Source organism: Aspergillus brunneoviolaceus (genome assembly GCF_003184695.1).
Source record: "Aspergillus brunneoviolaceus CBS 621.78 unplaced genomic scaffold BO95scaffold_73, whole genome shotgun sequence".
Classification (NCBI taxonomy): Eukaryota; Fungi; Ascomycota; class Eurotiomycetes; order Eurotiales; family Aspergillaceae; genus Aspergillus; species Aspergillus brunneoviolaceus.
Window position 1 is genome coordinate 159,649 of NW_020290803.1, and position 26,787 is coordinate 186,435.

General features: G+C 38.5%; 4 protein-coding genes across 4 annotated transcripts; 1 reads left to right on the plus strand and 3 right to left on the minus strand.

Annotated features, from left to right (window-relative positions):
- Positions 1–1,201: 1,201 nt before the first annotated feature.
- BO95DRAFT_446580 (Metallo-dependent hydrolase) lies at positions 1,202–2,994 on the plus strand. Its single transcript, XM_025587423.1, has one exon. It carries the CDS (start codon positions 1,219–1,221, stop codon positions 2,890–2,892), a length of 1,674 nt encoding a protein of 557 aa, XP_025438382.1. The 5' UTR covers positions 1,202–1,218; the 3' UTR covers positions 2,893–2,994.
- Positions 2,995–4,390: 1,396 nt separating this feature from the next.
- On the minus strand, positions 4,391–5,328 carry BO95DRAFT_505794 (uncharacterized protein). The gene has a single exon (XM_025591173.1). The coding sequence runs from the start codon at positions 5,017–5,019 to the stop codon at positions 4,408–4,410; it is 612 nt and encodes a 203-aa protein (XP_025438383.1). The 5' UTR covers positions 5,020–5,328; the 3' UTR covers positions 4,391–4,407.
- Positions 5,329–17,780: 12,452 nt separating this feature from the next.
- On the minus strand, positions 17,781–23,144 carry BO95DRAFT_505796 (uncharacterized protein; the record flags this gene model as incomplete). The annotated part of the gene is made up of 1 exon (XM_025591174.1): positions 17,781–23,144. The coding sequence occupies one exon, from the start codon at positions 23,142–23,144 to the stop codon at positions 17,832–17,834; it is 5,313 nt and encodes a 1,770-aa protein (XP_025438384.1). The 3' UTR covers positions 17,781–17,831.
- Positions 23,145–24,516: 1,372 nt separating this feature from the next.
- Positions 24,517–25,868, minus strand: BO95DRAFT_446582 (threonine aldolase family protein). The gene has a single exon (XM_025587424.1). It carries the CDS (start codon positions 25,734–25,736, stop codon positions 24,669–24,671), a length of 1,068 nt encoding a protein of 355 aa, XP_025438385.1. The 5' UTR covers positions 25,737–25,868; the 3' UTR covers positions 24,517–24,668.
- Positions 25,869–26,787: the final 919 nt, after the last annotated feature.

The window sequence follows — 26,787 nt, forward strand, 5'->3', positions numbered from 1 at the left end:
ATCTATTTTATTGTTAATTATTTATTTAATATTATTTTATTTTATTTTACTTCTTTTTATTTTTCTTATGGAATTATATATTATTTTAATTATTAATATTCTATATTTCTTCTTATAAAATTTTTATAAGTAATTTAAAAAGACTTTTTATTAGTATTTTTTTATTTTAAATATTTCAATAAATAGGCTCTAATAAGCCCTAATTCTAATATTAAAAAAATATTTATATTAGATTTTTATAAAAGTCTATTTATATTTTTTTAATTTTAACAGTTTTAATATAATATATATAAAATATTAACTTTATATAAAATATTATAAAGATTTCTATTATTTTTATATTATAAAATATTATTTTATATATTTAAAAATTTTAATAATATTATTATTACTTTTTAGTCTATATAGAATAAAAAAATCATTAATTATTATATAATATCTACTATTACAGCAGTTTATATCTACTATTATAACAGCCTGCTTTAGGGTTAATACAGATTTATTAGACTTTTAATCCGGATATTTATATTATTATATTATTTACTTTTTTTTATATAATATATTGTTCTAAGATTTTTTAGAGAAGAAGATTTCTTAAGAATTAGTTTTAAAATTAATAAAAGACTGCTTTTAACTATCTTGCTTATCTTGCCTAACCAGCATGTCTATTACGTCAAGTAGTTCCTAACATTAATTTAATATAAAAATAAACTACAAGAAACTTATATAATATTCAAAATAATTATTAGTATTAAAATTAATTATTAAATAATCTATTTTTAATATTAGTTATATATAATTCTGTAATATACTTTTTTTATTATATAATAATATTTATTATTTTAAAACTATTTTTTACTACTATAACTATATTCTAACTATACTATAACTATATCATAACTATATTATAACTATATAATAACTAATAATTACTCTTTATAACTAAATACTACTATTATTAACAGTAGAAAAGGCTCTATACAGACCCCCTTGGCCTGCTATGCATGATCTGCTCGACCATGCCAAGTATAGCAACGTCATTTGCCGCATTTGTTACGATAGCGGTTAATCCCCACCTCTTCCCGTGAGATTCTGCTAATTCACTAGAAGAGGCAATTAGCGACATTTCATTCTGGTAAACACCCCGCTTATCTACACAGCCTCTGAACTTCCCCTCCATTGTTTCTTCATCTCTCGTCTACCACCTCTCAGCCCAAAATGACGCAGACAAAACTCCAACGTCACCTCCAAGAACGGTCTGCTCTGCTGGATCAAGAGAAAACCATCCGCCATGACCATGCCTTCAAGACAAACATGTCTACCACGGCGCAGAAGGCCGCGGAGATCGTCGCCCGCATCCGTCAGCGAGAGTCAGAGATCTTCTGGACAACCCCTGAGGGAAATCACAGTGAGGCCAAGCACCCCGTCGTGTTTCCTGGCATCTCATTCGCTATCTCGCGCGATCGGATGCACAAAACCTCGTTGTGGAGAATCGTGTCCGCTATGCCCAAGGGCTGTCTCCTGCACGCCCACATGGAGGCGATGATTGACATCGACTGGATGCTCGACCAGGCGCTGCAGATCCCCGGGTTCTGGATGTCCAGTCCTGCGTCACTGATGCTTGGCGCTTCAACGAACCCGCCAGCCTTTGAATTCCACTACCGTCCAAGCCGGATGGTCGCTGAAGCCACTGCATCCATCTGGGAAGCCGATTACTCTCCAAACGAGCTCATTCCTATCGCTGAAGTCGCTCGCACCCATCCCAGCGGGGCGTCGGGATTCAAATTCTGGGCCATCTCCCAGATGACCATCACCGAGGATGAGGCTCTCTACCACCATCACCGCGGCATCGTCGATATCTGGAAGAAATTCGCCTCTTGCTTCCGCGGCATCGCTGGACTCTTCTACTCGGAACCTATCTTCCGTCGCTGTGTCCCCCGGCTCCTGCAACAGCTACATTTCGACGGGATCAAGTACGTCGAACTGCGTCTCGTACCGCGCCCGTTCCACCGGACGGGCTCGGACACCCCTGAACCCGACACCCACTACTTCCTCGAATGCTTCGCGCAAGAGCTGCAGCGGTACTGCTCCTCCGCGGATGGCTCCGGTTTCTGGGGCGCCCGCCTCATCTGGACCGCCATCCGCAGCCTACCGGACGACCTTCTGCGCGCATCCATGCAAGAGTGTCTCTCCAGCAAGGCCGCTTATCCCGCGGTGATCGCCGGCTTCGACTTTGTCGGCCAAGAGGATCTCGGTCGCCCGTTGGTCGAGCTCCTCCCGCTCTGTGAGTGGTTCCAGCAAGAATGCGCCCAACGCAATCTCCAAATACCGTTCTTCTTCCACGCTGGCGAGTGCTTGGGGGATGGTGATGCCACCGACGCGAACCTAGTGGACGCAATCCTGCTCAAGTCTCGTCGCATCGGCCACGCGTTCTCGCTGTACAAGCACCCCGTGCTGATCGAACTGGTGAAGAACCGGAAGATCCTGATCGAGATGTGTCCCATCTCGCACGAGGTCTTGCGTCTCACGGCGAATATCCTCACGCATCCGATGCCGGCGCTGCAGGCGCGCGGGGTGGCGGTCTCGTTGAACAACGATGATCCCGCAATCCTAGGCCATGGGGGGAATGGGCTTAGCTATGACTTCTACCAGGTGCTGCTTGCATTTGAAAACACGGGACTTGGGGGCCTGGCGAAGATGGCGGAGGATAGTGTACGGTGGGCTGCTTTTGAGGATGAGGACGAGACGGCGTGGTTGGAGGGAGTTGAGGGGCGAGTAATGGAGGGAGTGAAAGCCGCACGGCTAGAAGAGTGGCGGACTGCATTTCAATATTGGTGTCAGTGGATAGTCAAGGAGTTCGCAGGTGAACTTGAGGATGGGATAAAAGAGTAGACAAGGCATCGATCGATGAGGTACAAACCGATGACCATCGGTGCCTTAGGCATCAATGTATGCTCCATCTGGGTCTCCCACAGGCAATCCATGATAAATACATGTTTCACTAGTATGTCGCTATGCTGAACCATGGCAAAGTGGCAATATCCCGACATCTCCATCATAGCCATGATTCTCTGCCCGGTCAGGACGTCCTTATCCTTCATCTAGACCTGTTGGAGGCCTTGAGGCAAGAAGCCACGTGACACTCCTCGCGCTTTGCCCTTGTCTTCTTGATCATGTCTGGGGTTCTTTCAAAGATGTAGGAGCTCAGAGTGATGGCAACAGCCAACATGGCAGGCCATGTTGCTGTGGGATGCCAAGAGCATCATTTCACGCCGAGTCACCGAACAAGGGAAGCTGGGCTCTTTATTCACACGTGACCGAATTCAGAGTATGGCGTGGATTGAAATCCCCAACGCCATCTACTGGTTCTTGTTCCCTTCCCATCTCTCCTCTCGTCCATTCCGATATCAACAACAATGCGGTCAGAAACTCGACAGACGTTCGGCATCCTTTGATGCCCGGCAAAGACATACTGCTTAATCTTCGGGTCGTTGTCGCGCACTGAACAGCGTTTGCTATGTCTAGTACATAAGATTCTGCGTGCTCATGCTGAGCCGCTGCTCTACGGTGAGACTTGCTGGATCTGGAGGGAGCCCCATCCTCCTCCAATTTCCCTCCTTCGCACAATCTTGCGTCGGCCTCAGCTGGCCGCTTACATCAGATCCTTCCACCTCGATATGACAGCCTTCCATGAGTACCACCCAGGTGTTGGGTATCTCTAGGGTCTCCGTCCTGTTGATGGACTGGATGAACACATCGCATTCATACGCAGGACTGACGTTTCACACAGCAGGTCTTGGATCCGAAGATTGCGCCATGGCACTACAGATGCTTTCCTCGCTCTCCTCTTGGCGCAATTCTCAGGTCTACGATCTTTGCATATCAGTGGTGTTGTGGATCAACACGCCAATTTGATCGGATTGACACTCGTCTCCGCCATCTGTGAGTCGGGAAGGTATCGACTGCCTAATTTCCAGCGTTTACGAGAGGTGCATCGGCGCGGGCGTAGACGGTGCCCCGACTGTAGTCGAGGCAGCCATCTACACCTATTTTGATCATCAGTCACAATTGTCATGTTCTCGTGGAGTCGGCGCAACAATCCCCGTCGTGCGTATTCTGGGTGGCTTTCCTACATCGCGATACATCGAAGCCCCCTGCAATCTTGGGTGCACCGCATTCGTTTGATAAGCGATCAGTAGGTACAACCGGTTTAACGTGAGTGGTTGTTTCTTGCTATCGACCTGACAATTCAGTTATCTGACCACAACAGAGCGTTATGTGCTACTGCTTGCCCGGCCGGTTGTACTGTAGTTCTGTTGGGGTCAAAGCTCAAGGGGGGGGGGGGGGGGGGTGCAAGTTCCGTTCTGCTGACCCTAACAAGCGGTTCCAGCTCAATCCTTCTCAAGTTCACATATCCTCGAAAGAACAAGCAGGACAGATGTAGTCGCTGATCTCTCGAGCCCGACCTGCAGGCTGGAGCAGCAACTCGAACGGAACCTCCTCTAGCGGGCCCTTGGCCACCAGACTCTTTTTCCACTCGTGCAGCCAGTCCACGAACAACCGTGCACAGTCCACCCGGCCTCTCTGTGCCTCCCGCTCAGGATCGACGTACAGCCGAAACAGCTGGCCAAACAACTCCGACTTGACGTGCTGCGGCTCGTCGCGGGCGATGACCGCCCCGTAGGTCGGCATCGGTAGCAGTGTCTCGGGCCACTTTCGGAGAAAAAAGTTGTCGCGCTCGGCAAGCACGGTATCCGGGACGCTGCCGCACGACTCGGGGAATTGCAAGGCCATACCCAGGATTTCGCCCTGGTAGCCGGCACAATGCACGGCCCGGCGTTCACAACCCATCAGCTCGTCGTCTCCGCGGTGACTGGCGATGATCATCTTCGGCCCACGGCACTGGTGGATGCTCATGTGGATCGTGTAGCCCTCGCTCTCCGGGAAGCTCGCGGAGACCGTCTCGGCCCAGCTGCCGCTGGTGGTATCTTTCTTATCAGCGGACATGTTTATTTTCATGGTACTCGTCGAGCGTTATTTCTGAAGTGGGCCGTTGCACCGTGGTGGTGGCGGAAGCAGTGGCTTGTGGCCTAATGATGGGTTCATATATTATTTGAAGGCTGAGTGGTGCACAAGGCTCTTGCCGGAGGATTCCTTTAAGCAACTCATCAAACGTGAATGGTTCCATCCACTTATATAAATCTCCGCTGTGAACCTCGGGAGAATGTGTGTTTCCTTGTTTGATGAACCTCGAGAACAAGGTATATTAATTGACAAGCTCCTGGGATTATCTTAGCCAGCGAGGAACATCGAAGGCCCTTTACATAGGGGTCAGGTGGACTGGAAGACCAGGGTCAGGTTGATCTGTTTGTCGGCGTTGGTGGCCTGGAATCGCCGGGTCACGTGACGGCCGGAAGTGAAAACACCCGTAGCGATAGCCAGTTTCTCTTTTATAATAATTAATATAATTAATTAATAAAATTTGTATTATTTTAATTTTTAATTTTTTAAATATATGCTTCTACAGATTATAAGCCCGGCTTAAACTAAAATATTAATTTAATTATTTTTATACTAATCTATACTTTTTTTAATAAAAAGAATATTATTAAAATATATTATTTTATTAATTTATAATATTACTAATCATTATTAGAATTTTTACTAAAATATATATTAATTAACTAAAATTTATTACTATATTATTTTTTATATCTATTTCTGCTAAGTATAAAGCTATAGTTAAGATTAGTAAATTAGAATATAAAATTAAATAATAAAGTATATAAAAATATAATAAAATATTAAATAGTTAATATAAATAAGCTGCTAGTTTTTTAAAATACTAAAAACTTTCAGTATTAATTTAAGATAGTTAAAATATATTTATAAAGTTAAAAATTATAGTATCTAGTTTTAGATATTATAATAGTTTTAAGACTTTTTATAAAATCTTTTAATAATATTATTAATAATATAGCTATTTAAACTACTAAACAGATATATACTAAAAAATTTAAAAAATATTAAATAAAATAGTTAGAATAGTATTAAAATAATAAAAAGACTTATAGTATTATATATACTATATTATTATTAAAAATCTGTTATAAAATAATTAATCTAAAGTTAGCTAGTATTATTTAGAATGAATTTAAGAAATATTATAATATTATTTTAAATATTTAATTTTTTAAAGATCTTTAGACTATTATATCTTTCCGGTATAATAATTGTTAAAATATTAATAAATATATTATAAAAATATTTAAAATATTAAATAAATTTTAATATAATATTACTGCAAACAACAAGCTTAGTAATAATATATAAATATAATTTATATTTTATAATCTAAAAAACTAATAGTTTATTTTTTTAATTTTTTATTTTAATTTTTATTATATTAAAAAAATAATAATATAAAATCAGATTATCTAAGTTCTTATATAAAAAAAGATATATATCTAGTTTAATTTAAGTAATACTAATCTTACTAAAATATCTAAGAACTAAAAGTCGAATAGCTCTAATTTAAAAAACTAATAAAATAAACCAAACCAGTTAAATAAAAATAATTTTAAAAAAAATATTAGAGAAAGTTCACAAGAATTAGAAATATAATTATTATAGTAAAGTTGGCTATAAAAAGTCTAATTATTAGAAATTTTATTTTAAAAAAAAGTTATTTAAACTGACTGGAAATACTAAAAAAAATTTAAATATAAATATTATAATTAAAGACTTTAATATTACTACAGCTACAGTCTTCGGTATAATAATAATAGATAAAAAAATAAAAATAATATAAATATACTTTTATATAATTTTTATATTTTATAATACTATATTAAAAATAAATAGATTATCAACTCTGATTCTACTAAATATTTTATTAAAAATAAAAATAACTTTATTTTCTTAATTATAAAGTGTTTTAAGTATGATATTTATATAATAACTAAAGAATTTATATATTTAATACTAAAAAATAATATTAAGCTAAAAGTATATGTTGGGCTTCGAGGCCTCGAGAAATAATGATTTATAGATAGATGGTTGTTCCCTTTATTTTAGCTATCTCGATATGTATATAAGATTGCCTTTTCGAAGTAGTAAGAGAGAGCAGTATCCAAGCCGAGGCTCGAAATATTAAAGATAATACTTCTTCTGCTTTGCAAGCAAGACACACGTACTAAGCAGAAAACTAAAAAATAAAAACAAAATTTGATGTTACGAAAGAAATAGATATAAAAAATAAAAAAAAAAAAAGTCTATTTACTAAATACTAAAAACCGAATCGACGCATGTTCACGAGCCGATATAATTAATATATAAAAGTTATCGAATGTTTAGTAGTCTTTGTAGAATAGATTTATTTAGAGGCTATTTCTCCAGTAGCTTTTTATAGAAATTAACGGTCTTCTATATAAAAAACTATTTTTCGATATTAAAAAGAATATTCTGTCTATATGTTAAGAATATAAGATCGATATTCTTTTCTGTACTAAAAAAATAGATTTCTAGTATAATTATATAAAGTTTCCAGATTTTATCGGCGATCGAATATAAAAAACAATATTTGTTTTTAAATAATCTTTTAAAAGCCGGAATATTCTTTATATCTGATAGTACTATAAGATTGAAGATGTTAGTAAAATTTTTTTTTATTATTTTAACTATAGGCTTTTTTTATATTAAATATTAGTTAATAATCCAGTCGTATAACTTCAAGATATTAATTTTATTATTTGTAAAAAATATTAATATTATAAAAGTATTATTCTTTTCGTTAAATAACAGGCATATAAATTTCTTATTAAAATTAGAATTATTATATTTTTTAATTTTATTTCTTATCTTCTCGTCCGTGCGAACTTTCTTGTAAAAAATATTACAAAATTTTTTCGCGTTCTTAATATATTAGAAAAAGATTTTGTCAGCAGAAATAATATAATTCTTTATTTTAATCTAATTCTAGACTTTATTTACTTAATTATATAAAAAGATTCTATTAAATAGCTTTCTATAGCCGATCTGCCACTTGCTGTAATCTTAGATTAATACTTTGTTTTTTAACTTTTCTAGTATATTATCAGGCAGATTTAGTACTGTACGAAGAATATTAACTTTCTAATTAACAACTTACTATTACTAAAGGCTTACTATATTATTAAAGTTCTTAACAGCTTGTTTAGTTTTAGTAATCTAAAGTAGTATTAGTTTCAGAACTTTCTTCTTAATATTATGCTTTATTTTAAATTCTGGCAAAGTATTATAAGATTTAAGATTGTTTTTCGGAATATTCTTATTATACTAGTTAATAATTCGATAAAGATTTAACTTAATTTATAACTAGTAGAAAATATAAATAATTAAATTATTATAGATTATATTATATCTGTAGATATATTATTTATCTTATATCTAATTAATTACGAACTTTAGAAGCTTTAGTTTATTGTAAATTAAAAATAAAAAAGAAGATATAAAATACTGGAAAAATAGATCAGCCGATATTACGTAGTTAATAAATCAGATAATTAATATTTTTTTATTAATCTTATAGTTTAAATAATCGGGGGGAATATCCGGAATAAAATCGGTATTCTAATAGTCTAATATATCTTTCTTATTTTTTTTTTAATTATCTTGGTTTCCGAGATTATCAGATAGTCGTTAGAGTCGGAGCTGGAGGAATAAATATATTTCTTAAAACTCGCAGTCTTAATATATTTTGAAGTCGAAGAACTAATATACTTCTTTAAAATTAAAAAATTAAAATTAAAGTTAGAATAGAAATTAAAAGTATATTTTCTTAAGTTCGGTTTCTTATATTTAGAAATATAACTGGTTTCGGGATCTAGACTATTTTATAATAAGCGACTGAAGACAGAGCCGAAGTCTAATCCGGAATCAGATATTATTTTAAAGCAGAGTTTAGAGAGACTATAAAAAAAAAATTATTAAGTTAGATTATTTTTATGTCTAAGATAATACTAGTTTTTTTAATATTTCGATGTTCTTAATACCGATTAGGATTTAAAGCAAGTTTCTTTTTATTAAAACAAACGTATTTTATTATAAAAAAAAATTAGAAAAAGTAAGAATTAATATTTTTTCTTTTTTTTAAGCCAGGCGCTAAAGTCCTGTTTTATAAAGGTTATTTAAATATTTTAAGAAAGTGTTTATCTAGTCTTTCTTTATTTCTTTTTTTTTCGAATTTCTTACTCTGCTTGAAGGGCTTGTTTGTATTTATAACAAGCTTCTTTCTTAAATTTTCTGAGGTATTCGTCTGACATAAAAAATTCGGTAAAAAAAAAAAGAAAAATTTTTAGTTAATAGATTAGAGATAAAAAGATAACATAAAAAGTTAATATAAAAAGAGAAAGAAAAAGTATATTAGAAGAAAAAGAATAGTTAAATATTATATATTATATTAGTAAGGCGAAGTAAATAGATTAGTAAAAATAAAGTAAATAGTTATTATTATTTTAGACAATCTTGACTATATTTTAGAATGCAAGTTATACATATCGGTTTTTTTAAATTTAGGCTACTAGTCGGTCGAGAATACCGTTAGTTATATTACTTAACTAATATTTTTATATCCTATAGGTCTTGTTTTTTATATTAGATATTATATTTATTTATATATCCGAGCCACTTTACTAAATACTCGAAATTATTATTTTAAAAATATTAATTAAGTAAAATCTTAATTTCGTACAAGTCTCCGGTAACTAGATCAGGTTCTGGCTGTCGGTAATTAAAAAGATTTTTTTTTAGAATATTTTTCGACTTTTTATATAATTCTAGATGAATAATACTAATAATTAAATAAATCCGCAAATCCGGGGGTAGCTTAATAAAATATACTAATACCGACTTTTTTTTTAGAACCTCGAAAGGTCCCGCAAACGTGTTATTAAGTTTTTTTTTTAATACTGCTAAAATCTTATAGTTTTAGTAAAGACGAAGCTTTACTAAGTTTTTTTTCTTAAATACTATATTCTTATACTGGGCGTTATATCGATGTTTTATATTTATTTATATTATTTGAAGTACTTTAATTACTGTTATATATACCGAAAAATTCTGCGGTTAATTAATTAACTATATTACTATACTAAGGTTTAGTATTATCGGTAACTTTATACCGTATATTAATATATATAGTAAGAACTAGATAAATATATTTTTATAGAAATTAAATATTATTTATAGTTATAAAAGTAACTTAGGCTAATTAGCTGTATTTATTAAAAAGGTAATTGCATAACGCAGAAAGATTTTAACTATCTGATTAGTTTTTTTATTCTGTTTATCGGCTTGGGTGTGGCTGGCGGTAATAAATTATTACTTAATATTAAGTAGTTCGAACAGAGCTGTTTATAGATCGGATAAGAACTTTAAATCTTAGTTGTTAATAAGAACTTTAGAAATCTTCTAGTCTCCGAGAATAAGTTTTTTAAAAAGTAGATTTACCTATTACATCGCGTTTTAGTTATGTTGGTCTGGTATAATTATAATATATTTTATATATTTATAGATGACTGTTAGAATAATATTATAATCTTATTTATTTTTAATATCGGGAAGTACAGTCATAATATCAATAGTTAGAATATAAAAAAATATTGGTAGTAAAAAAATAGATTATAACTATCTATATAATTAGTATCGGAAAACTTTTTTTTTCTAATATTTATAATAATATATAATATACTGTTTCATCCAGTATCTGTATTGTGGGAATATTAGTTTCTTTAGATTCTTAATAGTTCGATCTTCTTCTAAATATCTGAGGGCATTATGCGCATTCTTAAAAGTTTGTTTAAATATAGATTCTGGCATGCATAAAGAATATTAGATATTAAAAAATAGGCCGTTTTCTATATAAAAAAATAGATTAATTTTTACTTAGGCTTTGTTGTTCTTTCTAATCTAATTTATAATTTTTAATTATTTAAAGTTCTTCGGGTAGTCTTCGTGTATTTAATTCTTAAAATTTTCTGTAAGATAGACTAACAGTATCGCGGGTTTGTTCTAAAATATATTTAAATAAAAGTCGTTGTTATCTGCAGTTCCGGTAGCGAGAAATAGTAGCCTTAAAAACATATTAAAAATAATATATAGTCTTCTAGGTTTATAGACTACGAGTAAGCGAAAAAATTAAAGATATTATACTATGCAGATAAGTCTTAGGTTTAGTTAAGTTACTAATATTAATATTAAAAAGACTTGTTTTAAAAGTAGTTTAATTATTTAGTAGTTGGTATACACTACTGTTCTTTAAACAGTCTAAATAAAATATCTATACTTATAAATTATTTAAAATAAATCCGATATTTTAAGTTCTGTAGGCTAATAGTTATGTTTTATATTACTAAGCTCCCGACTTAAAAAAAGAATTAATTAAATAGAGTTTATAAATAGGACGGTGGTCGGAGTCTATTTTATATTATATTTTAAACTTAACTTATTGTCTAAAAGAATATAAAAAAATATTACTTCTATTTCTCTTTTTTTTAATATATTAACGTTGATGCAGAGTGTTTGTATCTTATTAAAATATATAAATACTAGTTTCTTGCAGAAAAAATCCTTTATTATATAAAAAAACTAGAGCTTTATATTTATTAGTTCTATTAGTAAGATTTTTATTATATAGTTTTTTTATACGGTCTTACTAAAACCGTCGGGAATTATTTTTATAAGTAAGATTTTGCATTACTGGAAAGAATAAATTACTTTTATATAAAAAAGTATATAATTTTTCAACCAGTTTATCAGGCCGATAAAATAATTTAATTTAATTAAAATCTTCGGAAATTTAAGTTTTAAGATTGCTGTTATTTTTACTTCGGTAGTTATTATACCGAAGATATTTATATTTTATCCGAGGATTTTAATAAACAGAAATCTAAGAAAGAATTTGTTGGATAATAGAATAATTCTTATTTTCTAATATTTTTTAAGAAAGTATTCAAGATGCTGAAAATAATTCTTAAATATTTTTAAAAATATAATAAAATTATCTATATAAATGTGTAGAAATTCTTTTATTTTTTAAAATAAATCTTCTACTTAGTATTAGACATGCAGTATTAAGTTAAGATAATCTATAGAATATATCTTAAGAAATTTTTATTTATAATATAATATAACGCCTGTAAATTACCAACTTTCCGGATAAACCGGCTATTAATAAAATATTTTGATTATATTAAGTACTAAAAGATATACCGCACTGATAAGTATTACTATAATTTCTATTTAGATTAATATTAAATATATGTTCGGAATTGCTAATATATTTAGTACCCGAATATTAATTACTAGATATAGTTTTAATAACTTTTGTTTTATATTATCAACAACTATCTTTATAACAATAAAAACTGGGATACCGGAAGGGGTAAAGTTTTCTAATCTATTTATACAGTTGGTTTTTAACAGCTTGTCGAAAATATTATCGACGGCCTTTTGATATATAAAACTAAGTTTATATATTTTTACTATTTTGCCGATTTTATTTTTTTATTTTTTATATAAAAGAATATAAAACCACCGGTCTATTAGTACTTTAATAATATTATTATTTATTTATATTTCGGGAAATTTAGCTACTATTTTTGCAAGAGTTTCTTGCTGTTTTAATATACTATAAACTATAATACCGATTTTTAAAGTCTTTATTATTATAGAATTAATATTAAATTTTAACTTATTTTATATCTTGGGTATTACCGATGCAAGATTCTCGAGCAAGTTCTAGAACTTAAAAATTATATAATAGACTACTGTAGCATCGAACTCTAAGATACTTCTAAGCTTTATATAATAATTAATAATAATCGGTTATAATAACAGGTTTAAAGTTATAATAAAGACAAAGTTTATATCGATTATATAAGTGAAAAAAATTATATTTATATATTATTTAAACTTAAAAATATAGTTTTTATCGGCTGTAAGATCGAGTAGGTAAACTAGAAGTACTATTCTGCTATATATAAAAATAGTTATCTTCTTCTTAATAAATACCGGTCGGCTTTAACGGTAATTCAGTTTTAGTATAATTATAAATAGGAAAGTTATATTATAATAATATACTACTTTAATAAGCCGGCCTTCGAAATTAATTTTGAATTTATATAGTTTAAAAATATTATAACTAATAAGAAGATAGACTTTTAAGTCTTAGATTAAGTATATATCTATATATACTTGAATTAATACTAATTTATTATCGATTTTTGTAGAAAAGAGAATAGATAGTATTATATATCTTATATTATCGAATTTTTATTTAACTCCACGAATATAAACCGGATATATTATATTTAATACTAGAATATTTGGGAAATTAATCGCGAGCCAGGCTTTATTAACTATTAATATAGTATACCTAGAGTTAAGATATACGGTGTCTGTATTTTTATTAATATAAATCTTAACTATTATGTATTTCTAGTTTTTGAAGAATTCTTCTAGTTTAAAAAACATAAAAAACTTGTCTGCGTTAATTATTAGAGTATTCGGATCTGTATAAAAAATATATAGTTTATAATTTGCAATATACACGTAAAGCATATTATTAAAAGTAAATAATATATAATAATCTAAATATTATAGATAGAAGACGTCTTAATATTCGCGATAATCCGAAGTATTCTAGTCTTTATAGTTATTATTTAAATAATAAATATTATTATTATTATTATAATATTTATTACTGCGGTTGCTATTGTAATATTTTTAAATACTACAGAATTAATTATATGCTTTGTCGATCTGGCTATGCCGGGAATATTTATTATAAAAACTGCTGTTACTATCGCTGTTAGTATTATTATAATATACTTTCTAAGATTTATTATAGTTACAGTTATTTTAATAATTATAATTATAATTACAGTAGTACTTGTATTCTTAATTATTATAATAATTCTTACAGTTCTTTTTGCGGTTATAATTTTTATTTTAATAATTATTTTAATTATTATAATAATTATTATATTTATTTTTATATTTATTATATCGGTTATTTCGACAATTATTTAGTTTATAAAAGTCTATTCGGCCTTTATAATATTAGTTTTTATTCTAATTATTTAGACTATAATCAGATTAATTAAATTAACAGTTGTATTAATTATATTTCTAAAAAAAGTAAGTATTATTACAGATATGATTTTAGACTTTGTTTTTTATACTTAAATTTTATTTATCTCTTTAGATTATATAATATAAGTTTATCTTATTATTAAATTTCTTAAGTATAGTTCTATATCTAGATTTCTTAATATACTCTTAAAGCTTAGGATCGATATATCTCTATATTTAGATAATTATATTATATTTATTAAGTATACTATAAGTTTGTGCCAGTTCTAATATCTTAGTAATATATACAGTTAAAGATCTATTATAATAAATATCTCAAATAATATAGCAATAATTATTAAGTTATTTTTAAAATTAATTATTTAGAATTTTTTATCGGACTTCGATTACTGTAATCTAGTAGTTAATATTCCTGGAGTTAATAAGTCTAATTTATTATATTTTATTAATTTATTATATCTACCAAGCATTCGCGTTATTTCTAAAGAGAATATTTATATTTTGGTTTATAATAACTATATTTTATAAGTATAAGATGATTTTTAAATACATGCAGAAAGCTTAGACAGTTTAATAATATATTTTTTTGTTGTGCTCGACTGGATTTCTGCATTCCTAATTAAAAGATATATTAAAATAGAAATATCTAATATTCGAAGCTTGCTATTATGTATTATTTGGTACTTAGGGTCTATTTTAATACTAAGAAACTATCTTGTTATCTAAAGAAGATAGTAAGAATAGTAAAAAAAAAATAAAGAATTGCTATTATAAAATCTGTTTTTTTTATATTATTTTTATTTCTTATGTTCTGCACGTCTTTATTTATAAATATTAAATATAGTTACTATTACTTAGATGAATAATTGTATAAACTCCGCTTTTTAGATATCTGTTATTACTTTGTCTATAGTTTAAATAGATTAGTTAATATATAGACTAATTATTTAAGTCGAACTGTATATATATAAGTTATTAACTTAAATAAAGTTATTTTTATATTTTTATATTTAATATAAAACTGGTGCTGGTGCAGTAAATATAATCTTAATAACTGGATAATAAATAAATAAGTTTATAAATAAATTAATTAAAACTTTTATTAAAGATAGTATGGAGGAGTTGATTTTATCTATTTTATATAGTATATATACTAGCTGTATTAGTGTTGGTAAGTCGACAAATAAACCTAATATAAGTCTTAATAATAAAAAAAATAAGTAGACTATTAAAGACAGTTTAAAAGTCGACTCCGATAAAGCCGGTATTAATAAAGATTTAGATACTACTTTAACTAACATCGATACTTCGATTAAAATAATAGTTAAAATTTCTAGAACTGCTGTCAGTAGTATCGGTAAAACAAAAATAAAAAAAGTATTAATATAAAAAATTATATCTACTTTTATTTCTTTGAATATTGTTAGTAGAGCGGGGGATATTTGTAAAGATATAAAAATTAGTAAATATATAAAAAAAAAAATATAATAATAAGTTTAAACCGGCGAATTACTATTTTAAAAGATTTTTTATTTATCTACTCAACGGGATAATTATACTTGTTTTTAATAGCCTAATCTCGGCCACTTCAAGTTTTCAAAATACTTATAGATTATAGTAGTATTTAGAAGATAATTGTTTACGCCGCAGTAAGAATTTTTATAGGAATATTTATAATATTTTTATATTCTATTTTAATAAAGTAAAGTAGTTAATAGATAATCCGAATAATATTGTCTGAATATATTAATATATATACCGTTCGGAAGTGCTTGTATATAATTAGTTATATAAAAATAGAATTAAAAATTGCGGTTAGTCACGTGACCTACAATAGTTCGGCTTAATAAAGATAGTAGCGTTAAAAAAATATTTTTGGTAATACGAAAAATAATCGGAAGCAAGTAATAAAATATATAAAAAATTAATAAATAGAATAATCAAAAAATTAATAAACAAGAGTATAATAAGATACGCGAGATTAATAAATAAAAGGTTAGAAAAAAGTATATTAGTAGTACCGTAGACGTTCTACTAATAAAGTACTTATTTAAATAAATAAACCGATATAAAGTACTTTTTTAGTAATTTAGTCGAGTAAATAATTCTTAGATAAACTAAAAATTATAGTAGAATATACTACCAATATTAGGCTTCGAGGCCTCGAAAAATAATAATTTATAGATAGATAATTGTTTTTTTTATTTTAGCTATCTTGATATATATATAAGATTACCTTTTCGAAGCGGTAAGAAAAAACAGTACCCAAGCCGAGGCTCGAGGTGTCGAAGACAACAGTATAATACTAAAAAGAATATTTTTATATAATAATATTTATAATTATACTATATATTCTAATATTAAAAATTAATTTACTGGATATTATATATCTTAAAAGATATATAATTAATATTTTTTCTATTTATATAGACAGGCTGATATTATATATATTATATTTAAAAATATTAGTAGCATGTTTTTTATTATATATTTTATAAAAAACTTATTATCTATTAATATTATCTATTAATTAAATAATAAAACAGCTAATATATTAAAGAATAGTAATAGTTTATTTATATTAACTTATTATTTATATATTTTTAAAAATATTTATATAAAATATTAAAACTAAAACAATTTATAAAAGTACTAGCTGGCTGTATAAATATCAATTTAAAGATTTTTTTTATATATTTATTAAATTCTTAATATTAAAAAACTTTATAAATTATTTTTTTAAAAAAAAATAACAGTATTACGGAGCTCTTCGAAAAGATATATTAGTATTAATAGTTTAGAATTATTAGATTATATAACAGCCGGAAGTAAAAATATCTGTAGTAATAGCCAGTTTCTTTTTTATAATAACTAATATAACCAACTAATAAAATTTGTATTATCTCAGCCTTCAGCCCTTTGAGTATATCCTTCCACACTGTTAATGTTTACGGCTATTCTCGGTGGAATACTGCGTACTTGTATTTTTAGAGAAGACCGCAGGTGGGATTCCTTACCACTATGTGGCCAAAATGTATACAGGTTTCTGCACTGAGGTCTTGGTTCGCAAAGAAGCGTCTCCATAGCCTGATCTACCTAAAGTTCTAAAGGGTGTGTCTCAGTGACTGGAATATTCCACTAACCTTTCAGACAAACCAATGCAAGATTCGGGTAGGTCAATGGGTTGCGTGGATAGCAACCATATAATGGGGCAATGATTGACCTATCTACCCAGCTCAATGTGTTTCGTAGTTAGTTATCCAGCATATCAGGGAGAGGTATTGTGCCATGGAACTAATGAGCCTAGGAGAAACAAACTCATCCAAGTACCTTTACTGGGGCGTCTACAAGTCCGTGTAAAATAGAAGCTCAGAGGCCAGTAGAGTTTGAATTGAATCGCAAGAACTTTTGAAGTATATATCCGCTGATCACGCCTGCTCATTACTCGGATCGCGGCCCTTGGTAGTCTCTGTAGGTTCAGAACCAGTTATAACAGTGAAATTGCTTAGCGTTGTAGAATAAAACGCCATGTTAGGCTGCTAGTGATGTGTCAGTTCGGAGGCTGAAATTCGGGTGTAGCAACAATGCCCTCTACTAGCGATAGTCTTATTACGAGTGGACAACCCCAGGTCTCCTGCGAAGTCCCCGATCAGAAAGGAAATGAAAAAACAAGACATAAGAAAGACCAAAACACAATCTCAATGAACGACCGCCTCAGCAGTCTGCAACCCTCCAGTAGCCAGATTACTCGCCGCCATGGCAACAATAGGCACCAGGCGACTCTCCTCATCCGGATCGTTGACCGCCACCGCGTAGCACACGCGCGAGATATACGAGGTGAGGTTGGAGACCTCGCCAATAATGGCGGCGGCGCGGCGCTCATCGACGGGCTTCTGACTGAGCTCGTAGAAGTGCCAGCCAGACACGAACAAGGCCGGTACGACGAGCACGGTGTTCACGATGGCGCCAGTGGCGCGACCATCGTCCACGGCCAGCCCCGAGAATTTGGAGTCGCTGGCACCGAAAAGCTTCTGGGCGGGCCCGCTGAAGATCAGCTTGGAGACGATCACGGCTCCGCTGGTGATATCGCCGATGACCCCGACTGCCGGGTTGTCGATGGGATCGCGAGGCGTGAGGAGATCGCCCGCGGCCTCGGAGGCCGCCGCAAAGATGCCCAGCACGGCGGAGGCGACGGAGAAGGGGTTGTCCCCCGTGGGGCATTCGGCCTCGAAGGTCGTGACGAAGTCGGCCACGCACAGCATGAAACCGGCGGTGCTGTGGCTGGCAATGTAGAGGACCTTTTGCAGGGCGACTGAAGCGTTCTTTGGGGCCGTCCGATGGGAAAGGGCAGCCGTGGCGCTGACGGTGGGGAACATCGCGGCTACCTCCTCCCAGCTGCTCGCGGAGATGAGGGTCTGCACCTCCGCGGTATCCGGGAAGGGGGCCTTGCCCTCGACTAATTTGTAGACCACAGTGTAACCCATGGCGGCGATCCAGGCAAACAAATCCAAGAAGCTTATGTCGGGGATGCCGATGGCGTTGAGGATGTCGGAGATGACGGGGATGTGGAGCTTGCTGTCCAGCAGGGACAGTCCCGACTGGGCCATGTTCTGCAGCACGTCCATGAGACTGTCGACAACGGATTGGGCACTGCTCAGGAGGCCCTCGGCGAGGATCGCCACCACGCCCTGAAGAAGATGGGACACGGACCAATCGCTGATGTGGCTGGCCAGGTCTTGCAGCTGCAGGTAGAACTCGCTCAGCACCTCCCCTTCGTCCGAGAGCGCGCCCAGCAACGCCTGAATCAGCTCGTCGACTGAGTCCGCAGCCACCGCGGGCCCGTCGACCAGGCTCATATTTGCCGCGTTGTTCTGAAACTGGTCGGCGAAGAACCGCGAGCTGGCGGTCTGGCCTTGCATGGGGTCGGACGAGCCCTCGCTGGCGGTTTGGCCGGCGAGGTCACCCAGGGAGGACCAGTCGGTGATGCCGGCCCAGTCCGACAGGGACTTCTGCAAGGCCGCGATGTTTGCGTCAAACTGGGACTTGGCCGCAGGGATGCTGTCTACCTGATGCTGCACGTAGAGCCGGGTGACGATAGCCAGGACTTCCTTGGCACGGCGGATATCATCCCAGTCGAACAAGAACTCAACAAAGCGGATAATGTCCTCAATAACAGTCTTAATAGCATTGAAGACCCACTCGACGGCAGCCACGACAGCGTCGACCGTGTCAAGAATGGCGCGGTAGACCTGCTCGCCAATGGTGGCGATGAAATGCCATGTCGCAGTGGCGGCATCTTCCACCAAGCCGATCACAGCCTCGACCCCGGTCTTCAACCAACTGAACAGATCGCCCGCCGCTATGGCAATATCGTCCCAGGGGTCACCGAATTGTGGGGAGGAGCGGAAGCGCGTCGATGGAACCACACGCTTGGAAGGGGGGACGCGCATCGCCCGGCGCGGACGTGGCTGGGTTGGGGTTTGGTTGCCGTACACCGTACCCAGGGTATCTATGCGCGAGGCAATGGTGTTCAAGTCCTTGTCGCTAGTACTGGGGTCCACCAACCGCGTCGACGACAGGGAGCCCAACACGCCCCCGGCAACGGTGTCGCTGGGAAAGCTGGCTTCTCGGAGCGCGTCGATTGAGTTGAGACTGCTGACCTGCTGGAAAGGCCCATCCATGCGGTTGATCACCGTGCCCGTGCTGTCGCCGTTCATCCAGACGGTTAGCACAGCGGCATTGATATCCTCGGTTTCTTCCACCACAGTCAGCGACCCGCGGGAATCAGTTTCCACCTCCACGGGGGTGGGACCGAGGAGATAATAAATGCCATTGAGATACACAGGGGTACGCGAGTCGGTAGCTAGGGCGAGACTGACGGCCTCGCTGGGCAGCCCGTTTGGCGCATCCGTGACTCGGATATTGGTCGTCCAGGACTTGAACGAAATCGGCTTCTCCTCCGGCGGTACTGCCAGCTTGATGGTCTGGGCTTTCCATGTTTTAGCAGAGGTATTGGTCGCCTGGCTGATCATGAACAGCTGCCCACCCCCGCTCGCGAAAATGATGTTGCCCCCATCCGCCATGTTGGTATAGGCCGTCATCTGCTCGATACCGGTGAGGATGGGCACCGGTATGCTCCATTGATCCGGATCATCCAGAGTGTCGGTTGCGCAGGAAAGGTAATAGACGTCTCCGCTAGCATTCTTGCCCCACAGCGTGGTGACCCCGTCATGGGTCATGGCGCGGAGGGGCGAGGTGCCTAACAGGGTGCTGTTGGTGATCAGCTCCCGGCCAGTGGAACCGTCATTCTGCGCATCTGAGGGCCAGCGGTAGAGGGTATCGTCGGCGATAGCATATAGATCCGTAGTGTTATACAAGGGAGAGGTGGAATCCGACTCGCGCGCAGTGGCAATGGACGTCAAGCCCTGGCTGCTGTTGGGCACAACCAGTCGCCGAGGGGCAGGGGGTCCCATCCCACCAGAAGCATTGGCCACAGGCTGATACACCAACTGTGAGACACTATCGACACTTCCCCGTGTATAGATGCCATCCACACGGCCTCGGGCCACCTGGCCAACACAGCTCTCGTAGTCATCGGCTTCAATATCAACCGGGACGTCGTGCTTCATCCAATACCTCCCGCTGGACTTGGTTGGATCGACATAATAACGAGTGATCTCAGGAGTCGATCCCGACTCGGATCGGTCCAGATCCACAATGAGGTACTGCTGCGGACTGTAAACCTCCGCAAAGTACGTGCCCGAGATGCGTAGACCGTCGATGGTTTCCGACACCGCATCGAATGGCATATGCGTCCAGGTTGGATCACTAGCCCATGAGGGATCCTGGTTGGAGTTCTGCAGGGAAATGAATAACTCGTCGCTGCCCGCGGAAGATATGACAACCATCATGCTGATACTCCCATCAACAACGCTCTGGGCCACATCAAATGTCTGCACCGTACCATCGGTGGCGCCGGGGAAAGTTGCCTGGATCAGCTTGGTGGAGAGATCATACAGCTGCCATCCGGTCGAGCTCGTGCCGCTCTGCTCGAGAATGGCATGAAACAGTCCATCGGTGTCAATTGCATAGAGCATGGCATGACCGTCGGTCATCTGCAGGGCTTGGAACTTTTTTCTAGGGGACACAATTTCGCCCTGCACATGGTTGAGCATGAGGGATGTTGAATGCGTCAAAATTCCACTCGAGCCCTCGGTTAAAACGGCCTTGTTCTGAACCTGCTTCTGAGCCTGCTCCTGAACCTGCTTCTCAAACTTCTTCTGCGCCACTGACCCTGGGTCTACGTATGTAATTGAGCAGTTGAGATCCTGGTGGTCGGAAAAGGTCGGAGACTTGTAGGTGAAGACTTTCCCTCCGGGAAAAATGAAGTTTTGCAACCCATCCAGAGTAGTCGGCCGCAACGTAGTCTCGACTACGGACTGGAGGGAGTCCTGGACTTTATCAATTGCGTCATTGATTCCGGTGAAAAAATTGATGAACCCATTAATGTCCGTCGGGTCCGCGGTATCGTTTGAAGTTGTATCCTCGAGTTTCAACTTCAGGGACCCCGAGTCGGTTACGGCTATTGAGTAGGTGTCGGTGATGGTTTTGTTCATTATGGTGAGACTGTCCCCTGTGTGGTCCGACTCGGCATACATGTGGAAATGAAAGTACTGGTCGACGACAATGGTGTTGGTGTCTTTGAAGGAAACCTCACATGTATATTCATCATCCACGTTGAACTGGCCACTCGATAAGCCACTACTATCGCTCGAGTTTCTGGTACATGTGTAGGACCACTTCACGGTGGGATTGCCCTCTTTGGTAATCTCGTCCACGTCAGGAGACTGGTTTGAGTACAGTTCGATGCCCCAGTCAGGAATGGGTTTCCAGGCGTGAACGTGGATAGAAGGCACCGGCCTGATACAACAACTGAGCACCTGGTCTTCCAGTTGGTCATGGATGGCTTGAGCTAGGAGATTCCGGTTGAGGGAGATGATGCCACTCATGCTGTTCACGTCCTCGGGCAACACCCAGTTCCAGGTGAAGCTGGAGAGCCCTGGCCATGCATGGTTGTCGATGGCGCACAAGTGATCCAAGGTTGCAGTGTCTCTCTGCGCATCGGTAGGATCCTTAATCTCTTGACCGGACTTGTCTCTCGGCGGATTGACCTGGCGATCAAAGCTCGTCAACCGCAGTTGACTGGCATCCGGAGATCGATCATCTATATTGGCTACCACTGAGAGGATAGGCAGCCCATTTTCGTCAACGGACTTGGAGTACATTTGGAGAAAGCAATTGTTCAGCACATCTAGTGCCCCGGACCCAGCTGGGATGTTGGGAAAAGTGGGCAAGGTCCCTAGATATGAGTTGGTGAGATCAACGAGCAGCTGCTGTAGACTAAATGCTGTGTCGGACAGATTCTCCAGCTGGCTCAGAAGGTCCTGCTTGAGATCTGGATGGTTGTTGAAGTACGGGGTGTCAAGCTCCTTGTCAAGGTCGCACATCTTCAAGTCAACGAGGACCTGCACGTACCACGACGTCCCCGGGTCCGGATTGTACACATGCCACCCCTCACCATACCCGGTTTGGAGCTCGATCACAGTAAATTTGGCACAGAACATGTTGAATTGTACCTTCTCGGCATCATCGCCCAGATCCAGGATGGGTGGCAGTGACCTAGGATCAACCCCAGGGGGCACACCCACCTGCAGCTGTACACCGGTGAAGAATCGGATTTCATACAGCGCCTTGATGCGATCGTCTTGTGTGTCTGTTCCATCCGGAATGTCGAACGGGTTCACGCCGCCACTCTCGCTGATGACCTCGTCTAGTGTCTTTTGGATAGTCGGATTGCCGTCCTCATCGGCTAGCCAGCAAAACGAATTGACGGGCATATCAGTCGAGCATAGAAACTCAAATAGATCCGAATTGATGCTGGTCTGGGTGGTGGCCACCACGAAGTCATATCCATACTTGGCACTGGAAAGATCTGAGCCACTCGAATCCATGTTGAGATTGAAAGTTGCTATAACGTTGAATATCAGAGAGACAGATGGGATTGTCACCTAGTTCTTCTCTGTGCATTTTGGAGCATGGGAGTGGTGATGGACACATCTTTATAGGGAGATCGGCCATGGGATGATGTTCTCAATGCGCGTTTTTTTCGTTCGCCCTGCGACCCGAAAGACACGAAGCAATGTTCTGTTCGGTCATTAGAGCCATCGACCGCTCTATAGTCAATTATCATGCAATCACGATGCAATCATCATGATTACAATATCTGATGGTAATGGCCAGGTAAAAAAATGCCTCTAGTGTGGGCAAACCAGCCCGTAAGTGTCGATGGTCAGCCTATACACGCTCTCTGAGCTCTCAGTACCCATCACTCTGGGGACCACTATGACAGCATGAATCTTGAAAGCAACTGTACCCACATATCCGTTATAAAGTAGACAAAGTGACCACGGCCGGGAAAGCAGTCTTGACTCGGGGTGATCGTCTCGAGTCGTCATCATGTCTGGTTGCAGTCGTGCCAGTATGGCCTCGACTAAGCAATAGTGCCTGCTGCCCTCTGATTGGTTGATACTTCACCGCTTTGGCTCCACGGTTCCTCCCGGAATCCACACCACTTCATCATCACAACATGCTGTGTTGAAATATAGCCGGATTCAGCCTGCCATCGAAAGTCAGGCTTATGGAACCATGGACGTGATCTCTACGCGTAGAAAGTATTCCATGTATTATATCTATACCCATCTGCATGGGGAAAAGCCGATAATATGGCCCGGGCCCTGGCAGTTCATTGCAGCCTTGTTGCGAAAAGCCCTAGTCTCGGATTATCCCTCTTGACGGAGAAAGCCTCTTCACCATCTCTCAAATGATGGAATGAAGAATGACGGACGTTCGCAACGGCCCGATCATCGTAGCAAGCAGCAGACCTGCCCCTCCCCAGAACAACCCAAACCACCGAAGAGATCACCACCCACAAACTCTTCTTCCTCTACTCGAGTTCTCTCCCTACTATATGCGTTTAGAGCAATACTCATAACAAATAAACTATAATTATAATATTTAAATATTTTGTATGGCTGAATTTACTATAAAAGCAGTCATTACCGCGGAGATAAGAAGCTATCAGACCCAGACTAAAGATATACAGCTTAAATGATTTGAAGCACCTCCACGAACGGTGTACATATAGAAGTAGATGCAGTCCATCTACTCTACATACTCCTCAGCTTCTAGGTCAGGTTTCCGAATTGGGAAGAGGGCTAGGGCAGGCTGGGGGTATGGCCGGTCGGATAAGTCGGGCTTCACCGCCTTGATCGGGAATAATTCGGCTCTTCAGTTGGGGCAACCTCCACTCAACTTCATCTCCAACTCTCCTCCCCACTGGAATCATTAAGCATCGATCGTAAGGTCAACTGCAGCTCCACACCACGAAAACGAAAATGACGGTCATGACTCATTAACATTATTACTCTCTATTATAGACATTCGTTACGCGCACCCCGGGGCCCAACAGCCAGCCATCAAGCCCGCACCTGCCGCACCCACTGATTCAGCTTCTCGACCTGCGTCTCGTCCGTCGCCCACGAGGTCACAATCCGCACGACGGTGTGGCCGTCCACCTTCTCCCACTCGTAGAACCGGATGCGCTCCTCCAGCAGCGGCAGGATGTCATCGGGGATGTGCACGAACACCTGATTCGTCTCCGTCTCGGCCGCCAGCGCGAAGCCCAGCTGCACGAAGTTGTCGGCCAGGCGGCGGGCCATCTCGTTGGCGTGGCGCGCCAGCTCGAAGAACAAGGGGGTGTCGGGGTCGCGGAACAGCTCGGCGAACTGGACCCCGATCACGCGCGACTTGGCCAGCAGCGCGCCGTGCTGCTTGATGTGGAACTCGAACCCCTCGGCGATCTCGCGGCGCACGACGACTGCCTCGCCCAGCAGCGCGCCCATCTTCGTCCCGCCCACCCAGAAGATATCCGCCAGGTCGACCATGTCCCGTAACGTGGGGACATCCGGGACGGTGGTGGCGGTCAGCGCCACGCCCAGCCGCGCGCCGTCGACGAGCATCAACAGGCCGCGGCGGCGGCACACGGCCGACAGCGCCTGCAGCTCGGGGCGGGTGTAGACGGTGCCCAGCTCGGTGGACTGGGAGATGTAGACGAGGCGGGGCTTGGCCATGTGCGGGAAGAACTGGTTGCGGTCGAGCTCGCGCTCGAGCCGGTCGGGCAGCAGCTTGCCGCGGCAGTGCGGCACGCCGATGATCTTGTGGCCCGTCGCCTCGATGGCGCCGGCCTCCTTGCAGCTGATGTGGCCGGAGTCGACGGCGACGACCGCCTCATAGGGGCGCAGGCAGCTGGCAATCGAGATCAGGTTGGCCGATGTGCCGCTGGGGACGAAGTGGATGGCGACCTCGTCCGGGGTGGTGTGCAGCTGCGCGTGCAGGAGCTGGCGCGCTTCGTTGCTGTAGTCGTCCGTGCCGTAGCCGGTCTGCTGGGGCATGTTGTTCCGGACCAGCGCCTCTAGCAGGCGCGGGTGCGCGCCCTCGCTGTAGTCATCCAGGAAGCTGTAGGGGGTGGAGAGTTTGACGATCATGATGCAGGATCACAATCCCAGCGGTTGAAGAGAAAGCGGAGGGATGGGGTAAACCGTAATATGAAGCGTTCAAACCATCAAACAAAGAAATTTCCGTGAACCATCAACCACGCGGTGAAAACGGGGGGAATGGGATTCTTTATACGTAAACGAAACCATAGCCAAGTCTGGGCCCCGAGCGACGGATTCCCGATGGGGCTCGGGAATACACCACCAGAAAAACGCTGTGTCGGGAATAGATCGGGAACGGCCACTCGCCCCCGAGAACCATGTTTCGATTTGTAACACTTGAGGCGGGTCCGTCCACTGTTCTTAGCTCCAAAATGGCGTTTCCATTGCATAATCCGTTCCACGGGATTCTTCGTGTGCGAGTCAATCCTGTCGGAGACAGGGACATTATTAATTGAACCTGGGGAGGGAAACTTGGTTAACCCCGGCGTGTTGTGGGAGTTGTGCCCATGCGTTAAGACTCGGGATGATCCTGGAATGCTTGATTGTTCCTGATCGTGCTGGTCCAATGGGCTGGGTTCCTGGGAGGGGTGAATTGAGTTGGATTCCTTGCTTTGGGGGGCATTGCTGATTGGGTTGCGTGGGAGAATCCCCACTTGCTTATTTTCTAGCCGGCTGGGGGGTTGGCCTTTTGACTGGTTTGAGTCGCGTGGTTTTTTTCAGCGCCGCTGAGGCTACTGCCAGCCCTAATTCGCCTTTTTTCTTCGAAGTGATGTGCGACAACAAACATGCTTGGTTGGAAGTAGCGGTGTTGGGATTCTCTCTATCGATTGTCCTAGTCTTTTCTTGCAAGTAGCATGCACCACGTCAATACCTTCGTTTTACAGATATCAGCGTAGTGAGGGGAACAGGCAGCTGACTAGTAAATAGCGACGCGGATGAGCAGAATGACCCCCTGAGTGGTCTTCAGAGGAGTACTCCATGGCGCCCAGTGCTTCTATGTACAGAGATCACCCTTTGCTCCGCAGTTAAGCCTGAGATATAGACTCGATAGCGTAGGGATGTATCACCTCCATAGCACAAGTCAACACTGATCGATGAA

Bases quoted from the DNA above. Each gene is read 5' to 3' on its own strand.
- BO95DRAFT_505794 (XM_025591173.1), bottom strand. From the start codon at position 5,019: ATGAAAATAAACATGTCCGCTGATAAGAAAGATACCACCAGCGGCAGC.
- BO95DRAFT_446580 (XM_025587423.1), top strand. From the start codon at position 1,219: ATGACGCAGACAAAACTCCAACGTCACCTCCAAGAACGGTCTGCTCTG.
- BO95DRAFT_446582 (XM_025587424.1), bottom strand. From the start codon at position 25,736: ATGATCGTCAAACTCTCCACCCCCTACAGCTTCCTGGATGACTACAGC.